The sequence below is a fragment of the Ahaetulla prasina genome, chromosome 6 (genome assembly GCF_028640845.1).
Source record: "Ahaetulla prasina isolate Xishuangbanna chromosome 6, ASM2864084v1, whole genome shotgun sequence".
Lineage (NCBI taxonomy): Eukaryota > Metazoa > Chordata > Lepidosauria > Squamata > Colubridae > Ahaetulla > Ahaetulla prasina.
The window spans coordinates 35,164,772-35,182,394 of NC_080544.1; the positions used below are offsets into that span (position 1 = coordinate 35,164,772).

The 17,623-nt window shown below is 33.2% G+C and overlaps 1 protein-coding gene across 1 annotated transcript in view; it reads left to right on the top strand.

The window, feature by feature from the left end:
- CC2D2B (coiled-coil and C2 domain containing 2B) overlaps nt 1–17,623 on the top strand; it is an 89,412-nt gene that overhangs the window by 63,369 nt on the left and 8,420 nt on the right. The window contains exons 25-31 of the mRNA XM_058188080.1: nt 437–535; nt 656–838; nt 1,307–1,510; nt 1,767–1,856; nt 12,482–12,595; nt 14,731–14,865; nt 17,132–17,254. Coding sequence (XP_058044063.1) covers nt 437–535; nt 656–838; nt 1,307–1,510; nt 1,767–1,856; nt 12,482–12,595; nt 14,731–14,865; nt 17,132–17,254 — 948 coding nt within the window. The remainder of the gene's footprint in view (nt 1–436; nt 536–655; nt 839–1,306; nt 1,511–1,766; nt 1,857–12,481; nt 12,596–14,730; nt 14,866–17,131; nt 17,255–17,623) is intronic.

A 17,623-nucleotide genomic window follows, 5' to 3' on the forward strand; every position in this document is an offset into this window, starting at 1 on the left:
GTTTGTAAATATGTGTAAGAAATCAGAATCAATACTTTTTTTTCATTTTGATTAACGAATGGAAAGTTATCATTAAGTCCAGAATATAATTGTAATATTTCTTATTATATCGTTTAAGAAAAGAAGATATTATACATAAACGCTGTTCAGAATGCTACATCTCATTTTGTTCCTTGATGTATTTCTTCAGCTTTCATTAGTTAACCAACTATTAATGGAGCATACTGACTTGCTCAATATAATTCACTCTGGTCACTTCCAGTTAGAGTGTTTTAATATTATATATGGGACTACTTTTGAAAACCATTCAGAAGCTGCAGTTGGGAATACTGTATTTTTAAAATGCACAAACGGTATCTTGCATTCTCTATCTTGCACATAGATACATGCATTAATCTAAATACAAAATATTAATCCAAGTTATATATTTAACTAGGATGCCTGCCCAAATAGTTGCAGTGGTCATTCTTACATAAGAAAAAACTGGCTTGGATCACTTGTGTTTCCTTTCTCTGCTCTACTTGAACAATCTAAGGTAATAAAGAACAAGAAATATGGTTTTAAACCATTCAGTATAATCCCAGTAATGCAGCCATCCCATCAGATGTTTTCTGTGACTTTATTATATGTATTTTTAAAACGTATGTGTTTTCAGATCTGTGGAACATTTCAAATAGATATGCCACCTGTTGTACTTGGATATACTTGGAGTAAGACATATGTACCCCCTAAAGAAGAATGTTTGGGGCAGAACCTGAAAGAATATAGCTTTCTCACCATCTTTGCCACTATTGAACCTCAGATATCCTCTGTTGAAAATAATTTAGAACTAGATACGGTAGGCATTTGTAATTATCCCATTTGATATATAAGATAATTTAAAAATATTTTTTCCAATTATAAAATACAATGCATAGATAGTCCTCAACTTATGATCATAATTAAACCCAAAGTTATGGTCATAAGGCATTGTGGTTGTAAGCTGAAGCAATATGTGATTGGGCCTGATTTTTTTTACATTTTTATGGCAGTCATTTAGCAAAACTGTGGTGTTAAGCAAGTCTATTTTACCCAATGGGCATTTTTTTTTTGCTGGAAACTGGAAGTTAATGCCAGAAAGCTCACAAAAAATATTGAGATGCTGCAAATGGCTTTAAAGTGAGCCAAGCGCCCAAAATTTAGCCATGTGACTGAGGGTGCATATGGCCGTTGTAACTTTGAAATTAGGTAGTACGGAGGGTTCATTGTAACTTCAAATGGTTGTTAAGTATTGTAAATTGAGACTTAATTCTGAATATGTCTTTAGTTTGCAGATCATGAAGCAGAAACACTATTGCAAAGAGCGTATATTTTTAAGCAAACATGGAAAGCAGTGTTTCCAAAGAGAAGAATAATGACCTCAGTTTTTAACAATCAGGGAAGGAATATTTTAGTAACTAAGTACATTAGCCCTTTGAATCCACCACAATTATTGCTAGATATGTATCCAAAAGATCCCAATTCAACTTCTGTAAGTATGATTTATTATTAAATAAAAACTTTCTGATTTCATTAAATATGACTGTGAGGCATTTCAAATTATTATTTCTCTCTAAATTTTTCTGGTGTGCCAATTAGAACTTTTTCTTTACATTTCTTAATAAACATAAAAAGTATAATACAATGAATAAATAATTGATGGATATTGTAATTCCAAATAAAACAAATCAGTCGGATTTGCTGATTTTATTTCCTGCTGACTAGATTTCATCTTACTTAATTTCTAGGACCTTATATCACGATTTGTATCTTTAATTCCTTGTATAGCAGATACAGTGGATGAAAATAATGATGTTGATGTGTGGATGACATCAGAGGTACTGCCACATTTCATAGTAATAATGCTCTGCTGATTTTTAAAAATTGGATTTATTTTTATGTAATTTGATAGCCTCTGAAGTATTTATATGGAAGTGAGATATAAATGCATGGTTCTTATACTTTTTCCCCTTAGGACCTCTTCCCACTTTTAAAAATTATGGAGGACCCCAAAAGAGTTTTTTTATATAGATTATATTTATGAATATTTACCATATTAAAAATTTAAAGTGATGCATTTGCTGCCACTACCTCGTCTCATAATTGTTTGATGGGATTTTAATAATGTGTTATTTTTCATATAGACTGGCAAATAATTTTGATTTTGTTGATTGTTAATTTTGTTAATTGTAATATTGTTTGTTCTATTCTGAATTTAACTCTTAAATTTGAGTAATCTGCTGAATTATTTTAAAAAAATAGTTTGATCCTAGAGTGGACCTAGGAAAAGAAAAAAAATTATTGAGTGATGTGGTACTTGTGATCTACTGAAAGACTTACCGGTAAATGTCATGCTGCTTTATCAGTTTACAAAAAATAGTTAACTTGAATTATAAAATACCGGGAATGTGTTTTCCTGCAGAGGGGAAGATATTCTTAGAAATTGTTCTCACTTACTCTGCTATGCAATAATACAAAAAGTAGTATTTATTTATTTATTTATTTATTTGATTTCTATACCGCCCTTCTCCCGAAGGACTCAGGGCGGTGTAGAAACTGACTCCCTAATAAAGAGCATTCTGTTTCCAGATTTGTTTCTGTCTTACTCTGAGATAGGATATAGCTCAGTAGCTTTTCCTCTTACGTTTCATACAGTTACCACCTACCTCTATCTTGTTAATATGCTTTTTATCCTTAAACCCATTTTTCTTGTTTGATGAAGAACAAGTTCTCTAAAGCTTTGTGTGCACTATATCTAGTGCTAAGGGGCAAGAAAGCCCAGAAGGATCTCAAATGAGGAAGAATCCATCCAAACCCAGAAGAGTGGAAAAAAATAATTGGCTATGGAACCAAGTTTTCCCAGTGTCAGGGCATTTTTCCCATCTGACATCAAAATATTATTTCTTTCTTTTCTCTGCTGCTAAATCTTAATAGCAGAGAGCCAACATCCCTCCCCAGAGAGGGTAGACGTTTCTGGAAATATAGCAAAGATAATCATCTGGACTTCACACAACATTATAGGGAGCATATTAAAGTTCCTCTAGTCTACACCAAACCTTTATTAGATTAGAAAAATTATAATTAAAAACAAGGCTTCAAATTACTTCCTCACAGATCACAAAATACTATATTTCTAGCAATTGCTCTGTCATTCTCTGAATAGCTTTCTTCCCAGCACAAAATTCCTATCAAGTATTTATTTAAAAAAGATGAAATTTTAATCAATTGCTTGAAGTAATTCTTCCATCCATCTATTCCTGTTTTTTCTTGTTTTTCAGTAAATACATCTACATATTTCAAAATGTCCAACATGGTTTTAACATTATTTTTCAACTATCTTCTAGGTAAAAACTCACATGGATCCTCATGAATAAAATCTTGAAAAATTATTTTCAATCCTCAACTTAAATCATCATAAAAAAATTACAGTTATTATTCAATAAAGATATTGATTTGTAATTTCTTACTGAAATCAAATCTTGTCCCTTTTTAGGTATAATTATTATATTAGCTCTTTCCATGTCTCTGGCATCTTTCCTCTCCTTCCTGTAGAATAAAAATCATCATATTGTAAACGTTGTAAAAATTAATCCTCAAAGAACTTATAATACAAACCTGATATACCATCTGATCCAAGCAGCTTTCCAGGTTTACTCTTTTTAATTGTTTTTGAAAAATTTGTTATCATTATAACGAATTCATCATTTGCCTTTGTTCTGTGATCCAGGGTAAATTTTATTTTCAAAGATATTCATATATTTTCTCTATTGGAATATCATGTCCTGAATAAGAATTAGAATATTATTATTATATAATATCTATCAAATATTTATAGAATAATATTATTATAAATACTTGTATTTATACAGATATTATATAATAATATTATTCTATAAATATTTGTATGGAAGCCTTATCTGTTAATATGGTATCTCTCTCTTGTAGTTTCAGTATCATTTTCTTTTCACTTTCTCTTCACAATTTATAAACCAACCATCTCCCTGGTTTATTTGCAAATTCAAAGTTTCTTTGCTTTGTGTAGTTTAATTCTATTTCCATTTCTTGTATTGCTAACATCAACAATCCTTAATTATTCTTTTCTTTTTCTGTCATAGAAAATATTTTGCACTTTCTCTTGCATCTTCTTCAATTCAGAATTATATTGTATAAAATAACCTCTAATAAAGATTTCACTTGCATCCCAAGCAAATTCTCAAATCCGCACCTTTATTTAAATTATTTTTAAAAAATCTTTTAATTTGTTTTTTCAGTCCTCCAAAATATCATCTTTCTTCAAAAACATTTCATTTTTGTATATTTTTAATTATTTATATTTCACATTTTTGTACTGCCCATCTCCTTTCATATGAAAGAAAAATAATTTTCTTTTATAAATCAAGAGTTATGATCTGAAAAACTCTTTGATAAAATCTATTAAAATTTATGAAATTTTAACAGTCAAATTACCTGAAGGGTAAATCCTATCTGTTCTTGAAAAACATTTGTGTTTTTCTGAAAAATAACTGTACTTTTTAAAACTACGGTATGTTTCATATCCTCAATAATTTAATATTTTTTCAGAAATTTTATCCTGTTGGAAGAAAACCACTCCATTAATCTATGAATGAAAATAAGTTATATCTTCATTTGGGGCATAAATCCCAGTACTATTGTTTTAATGCTCTATAACTTCTACTCCAACAAACCTGCCATATTAATCAGTTAATACAAATTGTGTGTTGAGGATTAATGGACAAAGCAATTCCATTTCTCTTTTTAATATCTGCTGAAATAAATTGTTCACCCAAAGTTTTATAGGTAAAATATTTTATATCCTTTTTAGAATAGAATTTTTTTTTTTATTGGCCAAGTGTGATTGGACACACAAGGAATTTGTCCTGGTGCATATGCTCTCAGTGTACATAAAAGAAAAGATACGTTCATCAAGGTACAACATTTACAACACAATTGATGGTCAATATATCAATATCAATCAATATAAATCATAAGGATTGCCAGCAACAAGTTATAGTCATACAGTCATAAGTGGAAAGAGATTGGTGGTGGGAACTATGAAACGATTAATAGTAGTGCAGATTCAGTAAATAGTCTGACAGTGTTGAGGGAATTATTTGTTTAGCAGAGTGATGGCCTTCGGGAAAAAACTGTTCTTGTGTCTAGTTGTTCTGGTGTGCAGTGCTCTATAGCGTCGTTTTGAGGGTAGGAGTTGAAACAGTTTATGTCCAGGATGCGAGGGATCTGCAGATATTTTCACGGCCCTCTTCTTGATTCGTACAGGTCCTCAATGGAAGGCAGGTTATGATTCTCTTCTAGGCAAATTGTTTTAATATTTCAAATAATAGTGGGGGTTTTTTTGAGGAGCATTTGCTTCATTTATATTCCATGTAAAACAATTGTAATCCATAATTTTATTTATTTATTTTGTCACAACATCATACAAAAAGATTATATAGTATATACACATATAAACATATATAGGAAGAAGAAAAGAAAAACAATAGGACAGGAACGGTAGGCACGTTTGTGCGCTTATGCACGCCCCTTATGGTCCTCTTAGGAATGGGGTGAGGTCAATAGTAGAAAGTTTTTGGTTAAAGCTGTTAGGATTATGGGAAGAGACCACAGAGTCAGGTAAAGTATTCCAAGCACTGATGATTCTGTTGCAGAAGTCGTATTTTCTGCAATCTAGATTAAAGCGGTTTACATTAAGTTTAAATCTATTGGTTGCCCTTGTATTATTGCAATTAAAGCTGAAGTAGTCTTTGACAGGAAGGACATTACAATAGATGATTCTGTGAGTTAAACTTAGGTCTTGTCAAGGCGACGGAGTTCCAAGTTTCCTAAGCCTAGGATTCCAAGTCTGGTGGGATAAGGTATTTTGTTGTTTTCAGAGGAATGGAGAACTCTTCTTGTAAAATATTTCTGGACACGTTCAATTGTATTGATGTCAGAGATGTGGTGAGGGTTCCAAACAGGTGAGCTGTATTCTAGAATTGGTCTAGCAAATGTTTTATATGCTCTGGTTAGTAGTGTGGTGTTTTGGAAAAGAAGCTACATAAAATTAGGTTTACAACTCTTAGAGCTTTTTTGCTATGTAGTTGCAGTGGGCTTTGGCACTTAGATCATTTGACATGAAAACTCCAAGGTCTTTAACGGGATGGGGTCGTCTGTAAGGTAATGTCCATCTAGTATGTACTTAGTTTTAGAGTTCTTTTTCCTATATGTAAGACTGAGCATTTGCTGGTTGAAATTTGGAGCTGCCAATTTTAGACCAAGCGGTTAGATGGTCAAGGTCGTTTTGAATGATAGAAGTGTTGTCTGTGGTGTTAAATAGTTTGACATCGTCAGCAAAGAGAACACAATTACTTGAGATATGGTCACAAAGATCATTAATGTATAGAATAAAGAGTGTTGGTCCAAGGACGCTGCCTTGAGGAACGCCACTCTTGACAGGAACAGGATTTGATAAAGCATTGCCAATTTTGACCACTTGTTGTCTGTTAGACAGAAAAGCAGATATCCATTTGTGGAGGGGTCCTGAGATGCCATAGGATGTTAGTTTAAGGAGAAGTTTATCGTGTACTACTGAGTCAAAAGCTTTGCAGAAGTCTATGTAGATTGCATCTATTGATTTGCCTTGATCTAGATTTGAAGTCCATATGTTTTTGCAGTGGAGAAGTTGTAAGTTACATGATAACTTTTCCTGAAACCAAATTGTTTGTTGGAGAGTAGGTTGTTAGTTTCTAAGTGTGAGGTAATGGATTGATTGATGATAGATTCCATGACTTTGCAGGTGACGAGCAAAGGGAGATCGGTCTGTAGTTTTCGACTAAGCTGGGGTCTCCTTTTTTGAAGATGGGGATGACTGTGGCTAGTGACCAAAGTTTGGGAAGAGAACTGGTAGTGAAAGCTTTATCAAAGATAATACTTAGGGGTTCAGCTATATTAATGGAAAGTTTTTTTAAGAAATATGCACATAGACCATCAGGTCCAATAGAAAGCGATGGTTTTAAGTTGTGAAGAGCTTTACCAACGTTGTCTTCTGTGAAATCTATATGAGTTAGATCATCATAGTCATTGCTGGTTCGTTTGTGGAATGTTGGATATGTGTTATCGGAGTTAACAAAAACTGAGCCAAAGAAAATGTTGAAGAGGTTTGCTTTGACTGTTTCGTCATTGCATTCTTTGTTGTTAGAATCTTTTAGTGGTGGGATGGATCTTGAATCTTTAAGTTTACTGTTGACAAAATTATAAAAGGCACGATTGGAATTTGTGCGTAAAGGTTTTCTTCTTGCTTGGTGTGGTAATTTGTGCATTCAGTTTTAATTTGGTTGCATATGTTTCTGTAACGGTTTCTGAAGTTTGTAACATAGCCTTTTTGTTTCTTTTCCAGAGGATTTTTTTGATTGAAGCTTTTTATTGATATGGGTAGTTTGTTTTCTTGGACATGGTAGTCATTCGTGGTACATATAATTTAATGACTCTATTGATTTCAAGTAGGAAGATTCTATAGAGGTCATCAGCGGTTATGCAGGTTGCAAACAGATTTTGCCAGTTCAGAAGTGAAAGATCGTTGTTTATAAGGTCGTAATTGGCTTTCTTGAAGTTGTAGTTGGGAGTTCTGGTGTTATGACGAATTAAGTATGGACGTATATTGAGACGAAAATCAATCATGCAGTGGTCACTGTTTGAAAAAGGTTCTTTAATTTGTATACCGTAAATTGAGTTTGGATTGTTGCAGAAGATGAGGTCAAGGCAGTTGTTGAGTCTTGTATTGTTAGTTACAAGTTGTTCAAGACCTAGGTTTGTAACAGCGTTGTATAGTGTAGTATGGATTGGGTCAGTTGAACATTCATTGGTTGTCCAGTTAATGAGAGGTAGATTTAAGTCACCAAGGAAGATAAGAGGGTATGGGCAAGAGGTAGTCCATGTTAGCATTGAGGTTAGCATATTTGCGTGGGTAATGTCATAGTCGGGGGCTCTGTAGCATAGTAAGAATCGAAGAGTAGTGTCAAGGGATAGGTCGCATACTATGGTTTCAGGAAGAGAGAGTTTATGTGCTACTTGGATATTTTTTAGATTCAGTGTCTTTTGTAAAGATAGCCACTCCACCACCTCTTGGTTTTCCCGATCTGATCGATAGACTTGATATTCTTTGTTTGAGATAATGGAGTCAGGAAGGGATGAATTCAGCCATGTTTCACAAACAAAAATGATATCAAATGTGCCACTGTTTAATAAGAGGATAAATTCAGGTAATTTGTTGACTATGCTTCTTGCATTTATCAATTTGCATTTGAGATCTGATATGATTGGTGTTGAAGAGGTAAGGCGTGCATACCTAGTTTTGGGGGTTGGTGGGTTGGGGGTGGTGGACAATAGATGGTTGTATAGATGGTTGGATGGTAGTTTGGGTGTTTGGATGGATGGTTGTTTGGATGGCTGGTTGGGTGGATTGTTGGGTGGCTGTTTGGATGGCTGGTTGGATGGCTGTTTGGATGGCTGCTTGGATGGCTGCTTGGATGGCTGTTTGGATGGTTGGTTGGATGGTTGGTTGGATGGCTGGTTGGATTGTTGATTGGATGGCTGTTGGTTGGATAGTTGGTAAGATGGTTGGTTGAATGGATGGTAGGGTGATGGGTACTTGGTTGAATAATGGGATGGCTGGTTGATTGTTATGGGTGATGGGGGTTTGAGGTGATTTTTGATTGCAGGTTTTATTTTTATGCAATCAGCATGGTAGTCGATGTATAGGTTGGATTCACCATTGTCTTGTCTTCTTTTAAGTTCTGTGCGAAGTTCACGAGCGTATCCTTTGTAGAAAGGATAGGTCAGGACGTGATCTAAGTTTACTGTAGGTAGGGTTGGATTTAGCAATTGAGTTTATAGTCTTTATGAATTTGCGTTTGCTGTCCTCATTAGTGCATATAACTCTACAAAATCTTGGTGCTGTTGTCCCATCGCTGTTTTTATATTCTGGTCCATCTCTGGAGACAGCAATTATTTCATTTGGGGAGATGGTTGATGAATTATAATTTCCAATGATGTTGTGAATCTTATTGATATCTGGTTCATTTGTGTTTTCAAGTCCAAATAATATTGCATTATTTATTTTTTGTCCTCTCTCCATTGCATCTCTGATTAGTTGATTAGTAGTTGTTTGTTGATTGGGTTGTGTTGTATTAATTTGATGTCTAGGTTGAGTTGTAAGTTGTATATTTTGTGGTGATAGATGAGTTTGGAAGAGATTTAGATCATTAGAGTTTTCATTTTTTAGTGTTGAAATTTGTTTTATCAAATCTGTGAAACTTTGTTCAATAACTGATAGAATTTTTTTTTCTAAGTTTTGTTCAATATTTTGAATTCTTTTTTCTAGGTTTTGTTCAATATTATGAATTCTTTTTTCTAGGTTTTGTTCAATAGCTTGTAATCTTTTATCTATGTTTTGTTCAATAGTTGTTAATCTTGATTCTAAGATTTTATCAGCGTTTGATTTTCTGGCTGGCATAATGATGATCTTTCTTATTCCTTTGTTTTATTTATTTATTTATTTATTTATTTATTTATTATTATTTTATTTTAGTAATGATTAAGTGTCTGTCACTTAATCAATTATCTTTGATTTTATATCTGTCTCTTTAACTTTAAATGGTAGTCAATTTGGCAGTTGCTATGGTAATAGGGAGTTACTATGGTAACAGTGAGATTTGGCGGGAAATTTAAAATGGTGAGATAGGGTGGTTGGAGAAGCTTCTTTACAGGTGGCTGTAATGGCGGGAGATTCAAAAAGTCAGTAGAGGCCGGGAGACTGGAGTCTCCTAGGAACTCACCAGTAGTCCTGCAGCAGTCCTGCCGATTGGGGGATAGGTTGATTAGGGTTGTTGTAAATGTTGCTGTTTAACATTTTAATTTTAATTTAAATTAGTTTAAAAAGTTAGGAAACTCCAAATCTGTAGTACCTATTCCAGAATCATCATTTTCCAATTCCCATTGCATCTGTTGTGAATGCTGTGAAATTCTTTCTATGATTTCTATTTCTGTTTCCTCCAATTCATCTTTATATCTTTCTAAAAACATCCCTTGCCTTTTGAACAGTCAAATGATTCTTTGCTCTTTGAAAGTAAAAATTGCAATCTATCCCATTGAAAGAGAGTTTTTTTTCTGTTTTAATTTTTCAACCAAAAGGGAATTTTATTTCTTCTTACACAAAATTCAGTCGGGAATCTCTTTCCCGTAAATGTTGGAAAACAATTATATCAATACTACCCATTTTCAATATTGTATCCAAAAATAAGGTTGTCATAAAAGAATTTGGAGATCATGAAAGAGAGGCTGTTGTTAGAATGGAATATGAGGCTTCTGTTGTGGTTATAAGGATTTTCTCAATATCCCAAAGGTGCTTTTTCAAAAGGCAACTGGACTTTGTTTTTCCTTGAAGACTTTTCATCCAAGGTCTCAATAGTGCTATTTCTTCCATAATAGGAAGAGCTTTGTTAATCTTGAGCCTAGATGTCAGCAAAGAAAAGGCCTTTGATCACACTTAGTTTTGACAATGGATAATAAATGAGTCAAGATTCAGCTTTTGTGGCTGATGCTAGTTCAAATATATCCAGTTTGTTCTGAATATGGCTTTTAGTTCAAAATCTTCATTTCTTTGTTAGATTTTTTAAAGACATCCTTTGTAAATGGCCAAAATATAGATCTTTCAAAAATAAAGCATTTACAGTCTTACAAAGGAGACAATTTAAACAGCAGTAAAATGGAAGTTTTCAATAAAGACACAGTGTCTTCCTCACTAAAAATAGTGTGTAATATGAAAAACAATAGGCATAATGCCAGCCACCTACCAATATAGATTTATAAATAATTAATGCATCAGTGAGGGTGCTCAGTAATAGATCAGGGAATGCTTTGCAACCAAGAGGATAGTTATACTCTAAATTTGGTCTCTCCAAAGTGTTTCCAACTTTTCTTCAAGGTATTTCTGGAAAGAATGTTGTCTTTAAATCGCACAGACATGGTATATTTGTTGCAGGCCACCAAGGAGTTTTTTTGTATCATGTATATGTAGGATCCTGTTCAATATTCTTCATTATTCCTAAGAATAGAGATTGGAGATCAGTACTGTATTTGGGGGAAAAAATGGAATCAATTTATCAGATAAAGATATTTTAGGATTAAGGACTCCATATCTTCCTGGCAGCCTACAGACCAAAGATTTCCTTACTTTTGATAGTCCTCCAGATGAATTCACACACGCCAATCTAACTTCTTCATTATCATTTTTTTTTGCATATCAGATGCAATTCAAAGCCTTCTCCCTTGAGTTCTTTCCTCCATGCTTAAATTATTCACCAGTGTAATGTTCATAAATAATGAATTTGAGTAAATATTGGAAAGAGTAATCTCCATCTAATACCAGATTGGGGGAAGTACTCAATATGCAATATGTTGAACAACAAGATGAAACCAGAGCCAATTCTAGAAAAAGCCTAGAATTTAAACATGAAGTATTTACATATATTGATATTTTATATCAGTATTTTACAGTAGTCCTGTCTTCTGTGCATATATTATTTATTGTTTGTCTGCAAGCAAGCAACAGAGGCAAGCTGCTCAGAGTCACTCACTTCTCATGAATTTAACTGCATAACCAGCTTAAATTTAACAAATAATAATAATAATAATTTACTGATTTTGTACGTTCTGTTTTAGTAACTTCTGAAACTTTCATTGGTAAATTATGTGGTCATTAAGTAAGTCACATCCAGTTTTATGACCTTTTTGCCACAGTTGCTAAATTAATCATGTGGTTGTTAAATGGCATCCTCCATCTTTGTGTTTTGGAAGCCTCCTGGCAAGGCTGCAAATGGAGCCCATGTTACCCTGGGATGCTGTAACAATTGTAAATTCCTGTCAGTTGCTAAATGCCTGAATTTTGATCACAGGATCATAAGAACATTGTTTTTTATAGTCATGGCATAAGTGTGAAGACCAGTTGTAAATAATTATTTTCACACTTTAACACCATGGTCGATACCTCTGTGATATCATTGCCTGACCATATTTTATAGCATTTTCTTTACCAAGTTGCTAAGAAGGTGCTAGAATAATTAATGGAGGGAGATTCATTTGTTACTTGATTAAACAACTTCAGCTCCTCCTGATATGATATCAACAAATGCTTATTATATAGCTATTTTAAACTCCTTTCAGCTTCTGAATCTCAAAATATAAAAGAAACAATGAACTTTTGGAACTGGGGCGGTAGGGGTATAATTTTTTTCTTAACTTTTTGAAGAATGTTTGGTTACCTGAAATATCTTGCTGCTTCTAAACTTCATGATAATAACACTCTGCTATTCATAGTGACATTTTACTATTATTAAGTATGAAGATGAACTTACATTTTTTAAAAAAGTAACTATCTTTTTTTTTCTAGCACTGCATCGAATTGGGTGTTGGCAATAAAGAAGAACATGCAGTGCTTCTGTGTAATTATCTTCTGTACCTTGGGAAAAAAGCCTGGGTATTGTTGGGAACATCTGTGTTAGAAGTAAGAGCAAAATAATTTTTGAATTAGTAAAATAATTAAAACTATGCTTCCTGGATATTCGAAACTACACAATGAGTGAAATTGTTAAGCAGATTGAGATTCTTATATGAAGAAAAGCATTAGCACATATGTTAAATCAAGCAGCTTAAGCCATGGATGCTTTTAAAGATGCTTTCATGAGTTTATTTTCAAACAAAACGATCCGATCTGAAAACTGAATTGGTCTTGATGTCACAGTATTCATTAGTATTCACTAGTGTATGTGAATATGCAGTGCTTCTTTTGCTTAGGGATAGTGCACAAAGCCAAAATGTAAATTAATTAATTAATTAACTTCCACAATGGAAGAATGATTAGAGAAATTGATGAAACTAGTGGAAGTCGCCAAATTAACCGCTTTAATCAAAGAGAAGAATACATCCAAATTTGTTTCTTTCTTAAAAGCGTTTAAATGCTTTTAAAAGTAAAAAAAAAAGGCTCTGATGATTGTGCAGCTCAGCTGGGATCATCAGAACCCTCTAGAAGCACTTTTTCTACAACCTCTTCGGCCGAAGAGGTTGTAGAAAAAATGCTTTTAAAAGGTTCTGACAATCAGGCAACTCAGCTGGGATCGCCAGAGGAGCCTTTTAAAAGCTTTTTTTCCTCTGAAAATCATCATAGGCTTTTAAAAGCATTTTTTTACAACCTCTTCGGCTGAAGAGGTTGTAAAAAAATTTTTTGTAGAAAAAATGCTTTTAAAAATAAAAAAAAATTCCCCACACCCACCCAGTGACATTACCCCCCCTCCCCCAAGCCATACCCACAGAACCGGTAGTAACAAATTATACATTTCACCCCTGCTTTATTCGTGTCAGAAGTATCTTCAAATTATAGCTATAGTGCTGCACGATGGGGTGAGCCTCCGTGACTTGCCCTAGCTCCTGCCCACCTAGCAGTTCAAAAGAAGGCAAATGCAAGTAGATTAATAAGTAACACTTTGGTGGGAAGGTAACAGCGTTCTGTATGCCTTGGCATATAGTCAAGTTGGCCATATATCCACGGAAATGTCATCGGACAATGCTGTCTCCCTTGGCTAAGAAATGGAGATGAGCATCGCTTCCTAGAGTCGGACATGGCTGGACAGGGGAAACCTCTACCTTTCTTTAACATTCAACACTGAGCGAGTAAAATGGGTATAAAATAACTCAAAGAAATGTAGCACCTGTAAAAAGTATGTACAATGAATAGAATTAAAACTAAATGACATTCATCCAGCATTGGGGCATGTCAACATCATTTTCTGTCACTAGCATGATTGGGATTTATTGATTAGACAAATTTTCTTCATTATAGAAATGGCTAGTAGTATATACTGAGTATGTAAAGTAAAAAAGTTGAGACTATGTTACTATGTTCATTCTACTGTGTTAAAAAGTTAATGCTTTTTTTCTTTTTCCCTATTTATCCTACACCTCTTTATTTCCCCTTTTTGCCCTTCCCATTTTCCCATTATTTTCATTTGTATTTTATATTCTAATGTTTAATAATATTACACTATAATAAGAAATAGTGCACAGAAATGTACTGGAAACAGTTGCATAGAAAAAAAGAATACATTTGGGAAGTTGAATAACTATTATATATTTGCTGCAGTTTTAAAAAATAATTTGCCCAAAACAGTTGATGGAAAAATTACTTGCATGCATATTGTACCAACACGATTTCAATTTACACTGATTTGCACATTCAGTTGATTCTTTGTATTTAATTTCAGATTTAAGAAAACGCCATCATAGATATTAAGGATTTATTTCAGATCACGTTATTTCATATGCCTCCTATTTTAATAGCTAAGAGAAATAATTATATACAATAATCTTGAACTAGAATGGCCAAAGATGGGAAACCGGAAATGAAACTGCACCATGATAGTTTGTTGTGTGTTGGAATTAATATTTGGAGAGCTATAGGTGTTCCTATTTCTACCTTATATATGTCAAAGTTCTCATTCTAAAACTTAAATCAGATATTTATATTAATGTATGTAAGGATGTTTTTTTTCCAGAAGAATGCTACATGAATAATTAATTAGAAAATGTAATTAAGTATAAAATTATTTATTTTGTATTTGGAATGAATAAACATTTTGCTAATAGGGGAAAGTAGCTTATGTTGCGACACAAGAAAATGGAGAATATTTTCTGTGGAATCCCCTGAGCGGTCACTGCTATAAGCAGTTCAACGCATTTTGCCCCCTACAGGGTGTTGATTGCTTAATCAGTTGGGAAAATGTAAGTATTTATAATAAAATGGGTTGATAATGTCAGTGGTGGGATTCAGCCAGTTCGCACCACTTCGGGAGAACCGGTTGTTAACTTTCTGAGCAGTTTGGTGAACTAGTTGTTGGAAGAAATCATTAGGGCAGAGAACCGGTTGTTAAATTATTTGAATCCCACCATTGGATAATGTATATATAATCCTAATGTATCCAAGTAGTTGGACATTCCATAATTATAATATTATAATTAATGTGATGGGGGGAGAGATGAGTTATATTGAACATTTCTGATACCTCTGTAATTTTAAAAAATCTAATGTAAGCAAACAGACTGCTATCCCATCATTTCTAATTAAAAATTTCTTGGATAGCTCTCTCCATTCAGCCTCCAAACACGTTCAGTTGTTTCTATGCTCTCTTGCTTTAGCTGGAAGAGTTTCATTTCTCTAAGCTTTTAGCAAGTGTGAAGATTTGTAGCTCAAGGAATTGGTTGTTGTTTTTTTTGGTTGTCACCAAAAAAATTAAATTTAGAAAATTGCAGATATAAAGAAGAGCACCAGGAGGCTCCAGCTGGTACAGAATGTGGCCGTGCGGGGGATTGAGGGAGCACCTCGTAGCTCCCATGTAACACCTCTCTTGCGCAGGCTGCACTGGTTACCAGTGGTCTTCCGGGTGTGATTCAAGGTGTTGGTCATCACCTTTAAAGCGCTTCATGGCATGGGACCAGGATACTTACAGGACCACCTGCTGCCACCAGTTACCTCCCACCAACCAGTGCGCTCTCACAGGGAGGGCCTCCTTAGTGTGCCGTCAGCCAATCAATGTTGACTGGCGGCCCCCAGGGGAAGAGCGTTCTCTGTGGGGCTCTGGCCCTGTGGAACGATTTACCTGTGGGACTACATCTTCTCCCTGATCTTCGGACCTTTAAGTGTGAGCTCAAAACTTTATTTTTTCACCAAGCGGGGCTGGCTTAAATTGACAAATTTTAATACTGAGGGTTTTTAGTGGGTTTTTAAGGGATTTTAATTTTTGTAATTTTTTACTTAGTAATTTTAAATATACAACTGTTGAATTAGATTTTTAATTGAATATTGTATTTTAAAATTTTTTGGGTATTTGTATTTTATTTATGCTGTACACCACCCTGAGTCCTTGGAGAAGGGCGGTATAAAAATTTGAAAAATAAATAAAAATAAATAAATAAGATAAAAGCTTTCTGTATTTTGCAATCTTAAAAGCTTTGTTATTGCTCTATGATGGAATGTACAGTACATAATGAAAATCTGAGAATCAGAAAACCATTTTTGCATCACACCACTGGCTAAGGAGATCCAGCCTTCTATTGTTAGAAGTCAGTCTTGGTTACATTGAACAAATATTATAAAGTAAATTCTTCCAAAACTTGTACATTTTCTTTTAGAAGGTCCCAATTGGAAGTGAATTAAGAATTTTTCCCCAGCACTATTCTCTAATGCCAAATTTCCTGAATTGATATTACTACAAACAAAAATTTCTGAAGCAAATTTTAAATGAGAAAATAGGGAGGAAAGGATTAATCACTTTCTTGTATGTCATATAAAATTAGGGTTCTATAGTTACTTTTATTCAGAAGAAAGAGATTGAACAAGAAGCATAGATTTTAATTATCTATTTTATATGACATTTGTTTTAATGTCTCAGCATAAGAAACCCACAGAGGACTCAAAAATAAACAATACTTGTGTACATGGGAAGAATTAGCAATATTCCTGAGCAAATAAAAACTATTTTCTAATATAGCTAAAATTTAAAAGTTACTATTCTTTTAAAAAATATTATAAGTTACTCTTTCTGAATATGATGCCGTTAAACTGAAATATTTTTTTCCTACTTTATTTCTATATATTTTGCTGATATTAGTAAAATGTATATATTTAAATTATAAATTACAACTGCATTTATGTGCAAGGAAAACTATTGAATGAGATAACACCAAGAGGTTTGTACCTTGTGAAGGAATAAAACTATAAGTGAAACACAGTATAATGAATATAAATTAATATAGGAGGAATAAGAAATCTGTGTTTTTATACCTCTGATAAAGATATGAACTCAAATTACAACTTTCTTGATAATTTCTTACAAATTAAAAATATGGCAAATCAAAAAAGTTCTATTATTTTAAAATCATGATTTAACATATTAAACTTAAGTTTTTAGATAGAATTAGTTTTATAAAAATATAAAATATATAAATATAAATATATTTTGTAAATCATTTTTAAAATAACATTTTATAGGTCTGGTTTAACATTCAACAAAACAATTCACCAATGTGTACCAGTTTTGACATTTCAAAGGAAAGCTTTTGGAAACAATTACTTCCATACAATTTCCAGAATTCAAAAACACAAACAGTGCAAGTAAGAAGTATTTCAGTATCTACAAATTATAATTCACAATTGAATTTTTACATTTGAGGTATGTGTGGGGGAATACTTTCCTTAAAAAAAGGGATGTCTGTAGGAAGAGATAGATATAAGGAATGTAGACTAAGAAATTAGTATTATAATATTGCTAGCCACTCCAATTCAGAGTAAGATCAGATAAATTTGTTTACCATTTAATGAAATATTCCATCTTTATCTATCCTAACAGTAATGTTATCTCTGTAACTTTGTGCATCATACTGCTGCTTCTAGAAATGCAAATGACCAGCTGCAATATGTCATTTTTTAGCACTTTTAGAAATACATTTAGCACAGATTTTGGACAATATGCATTCTTGACAA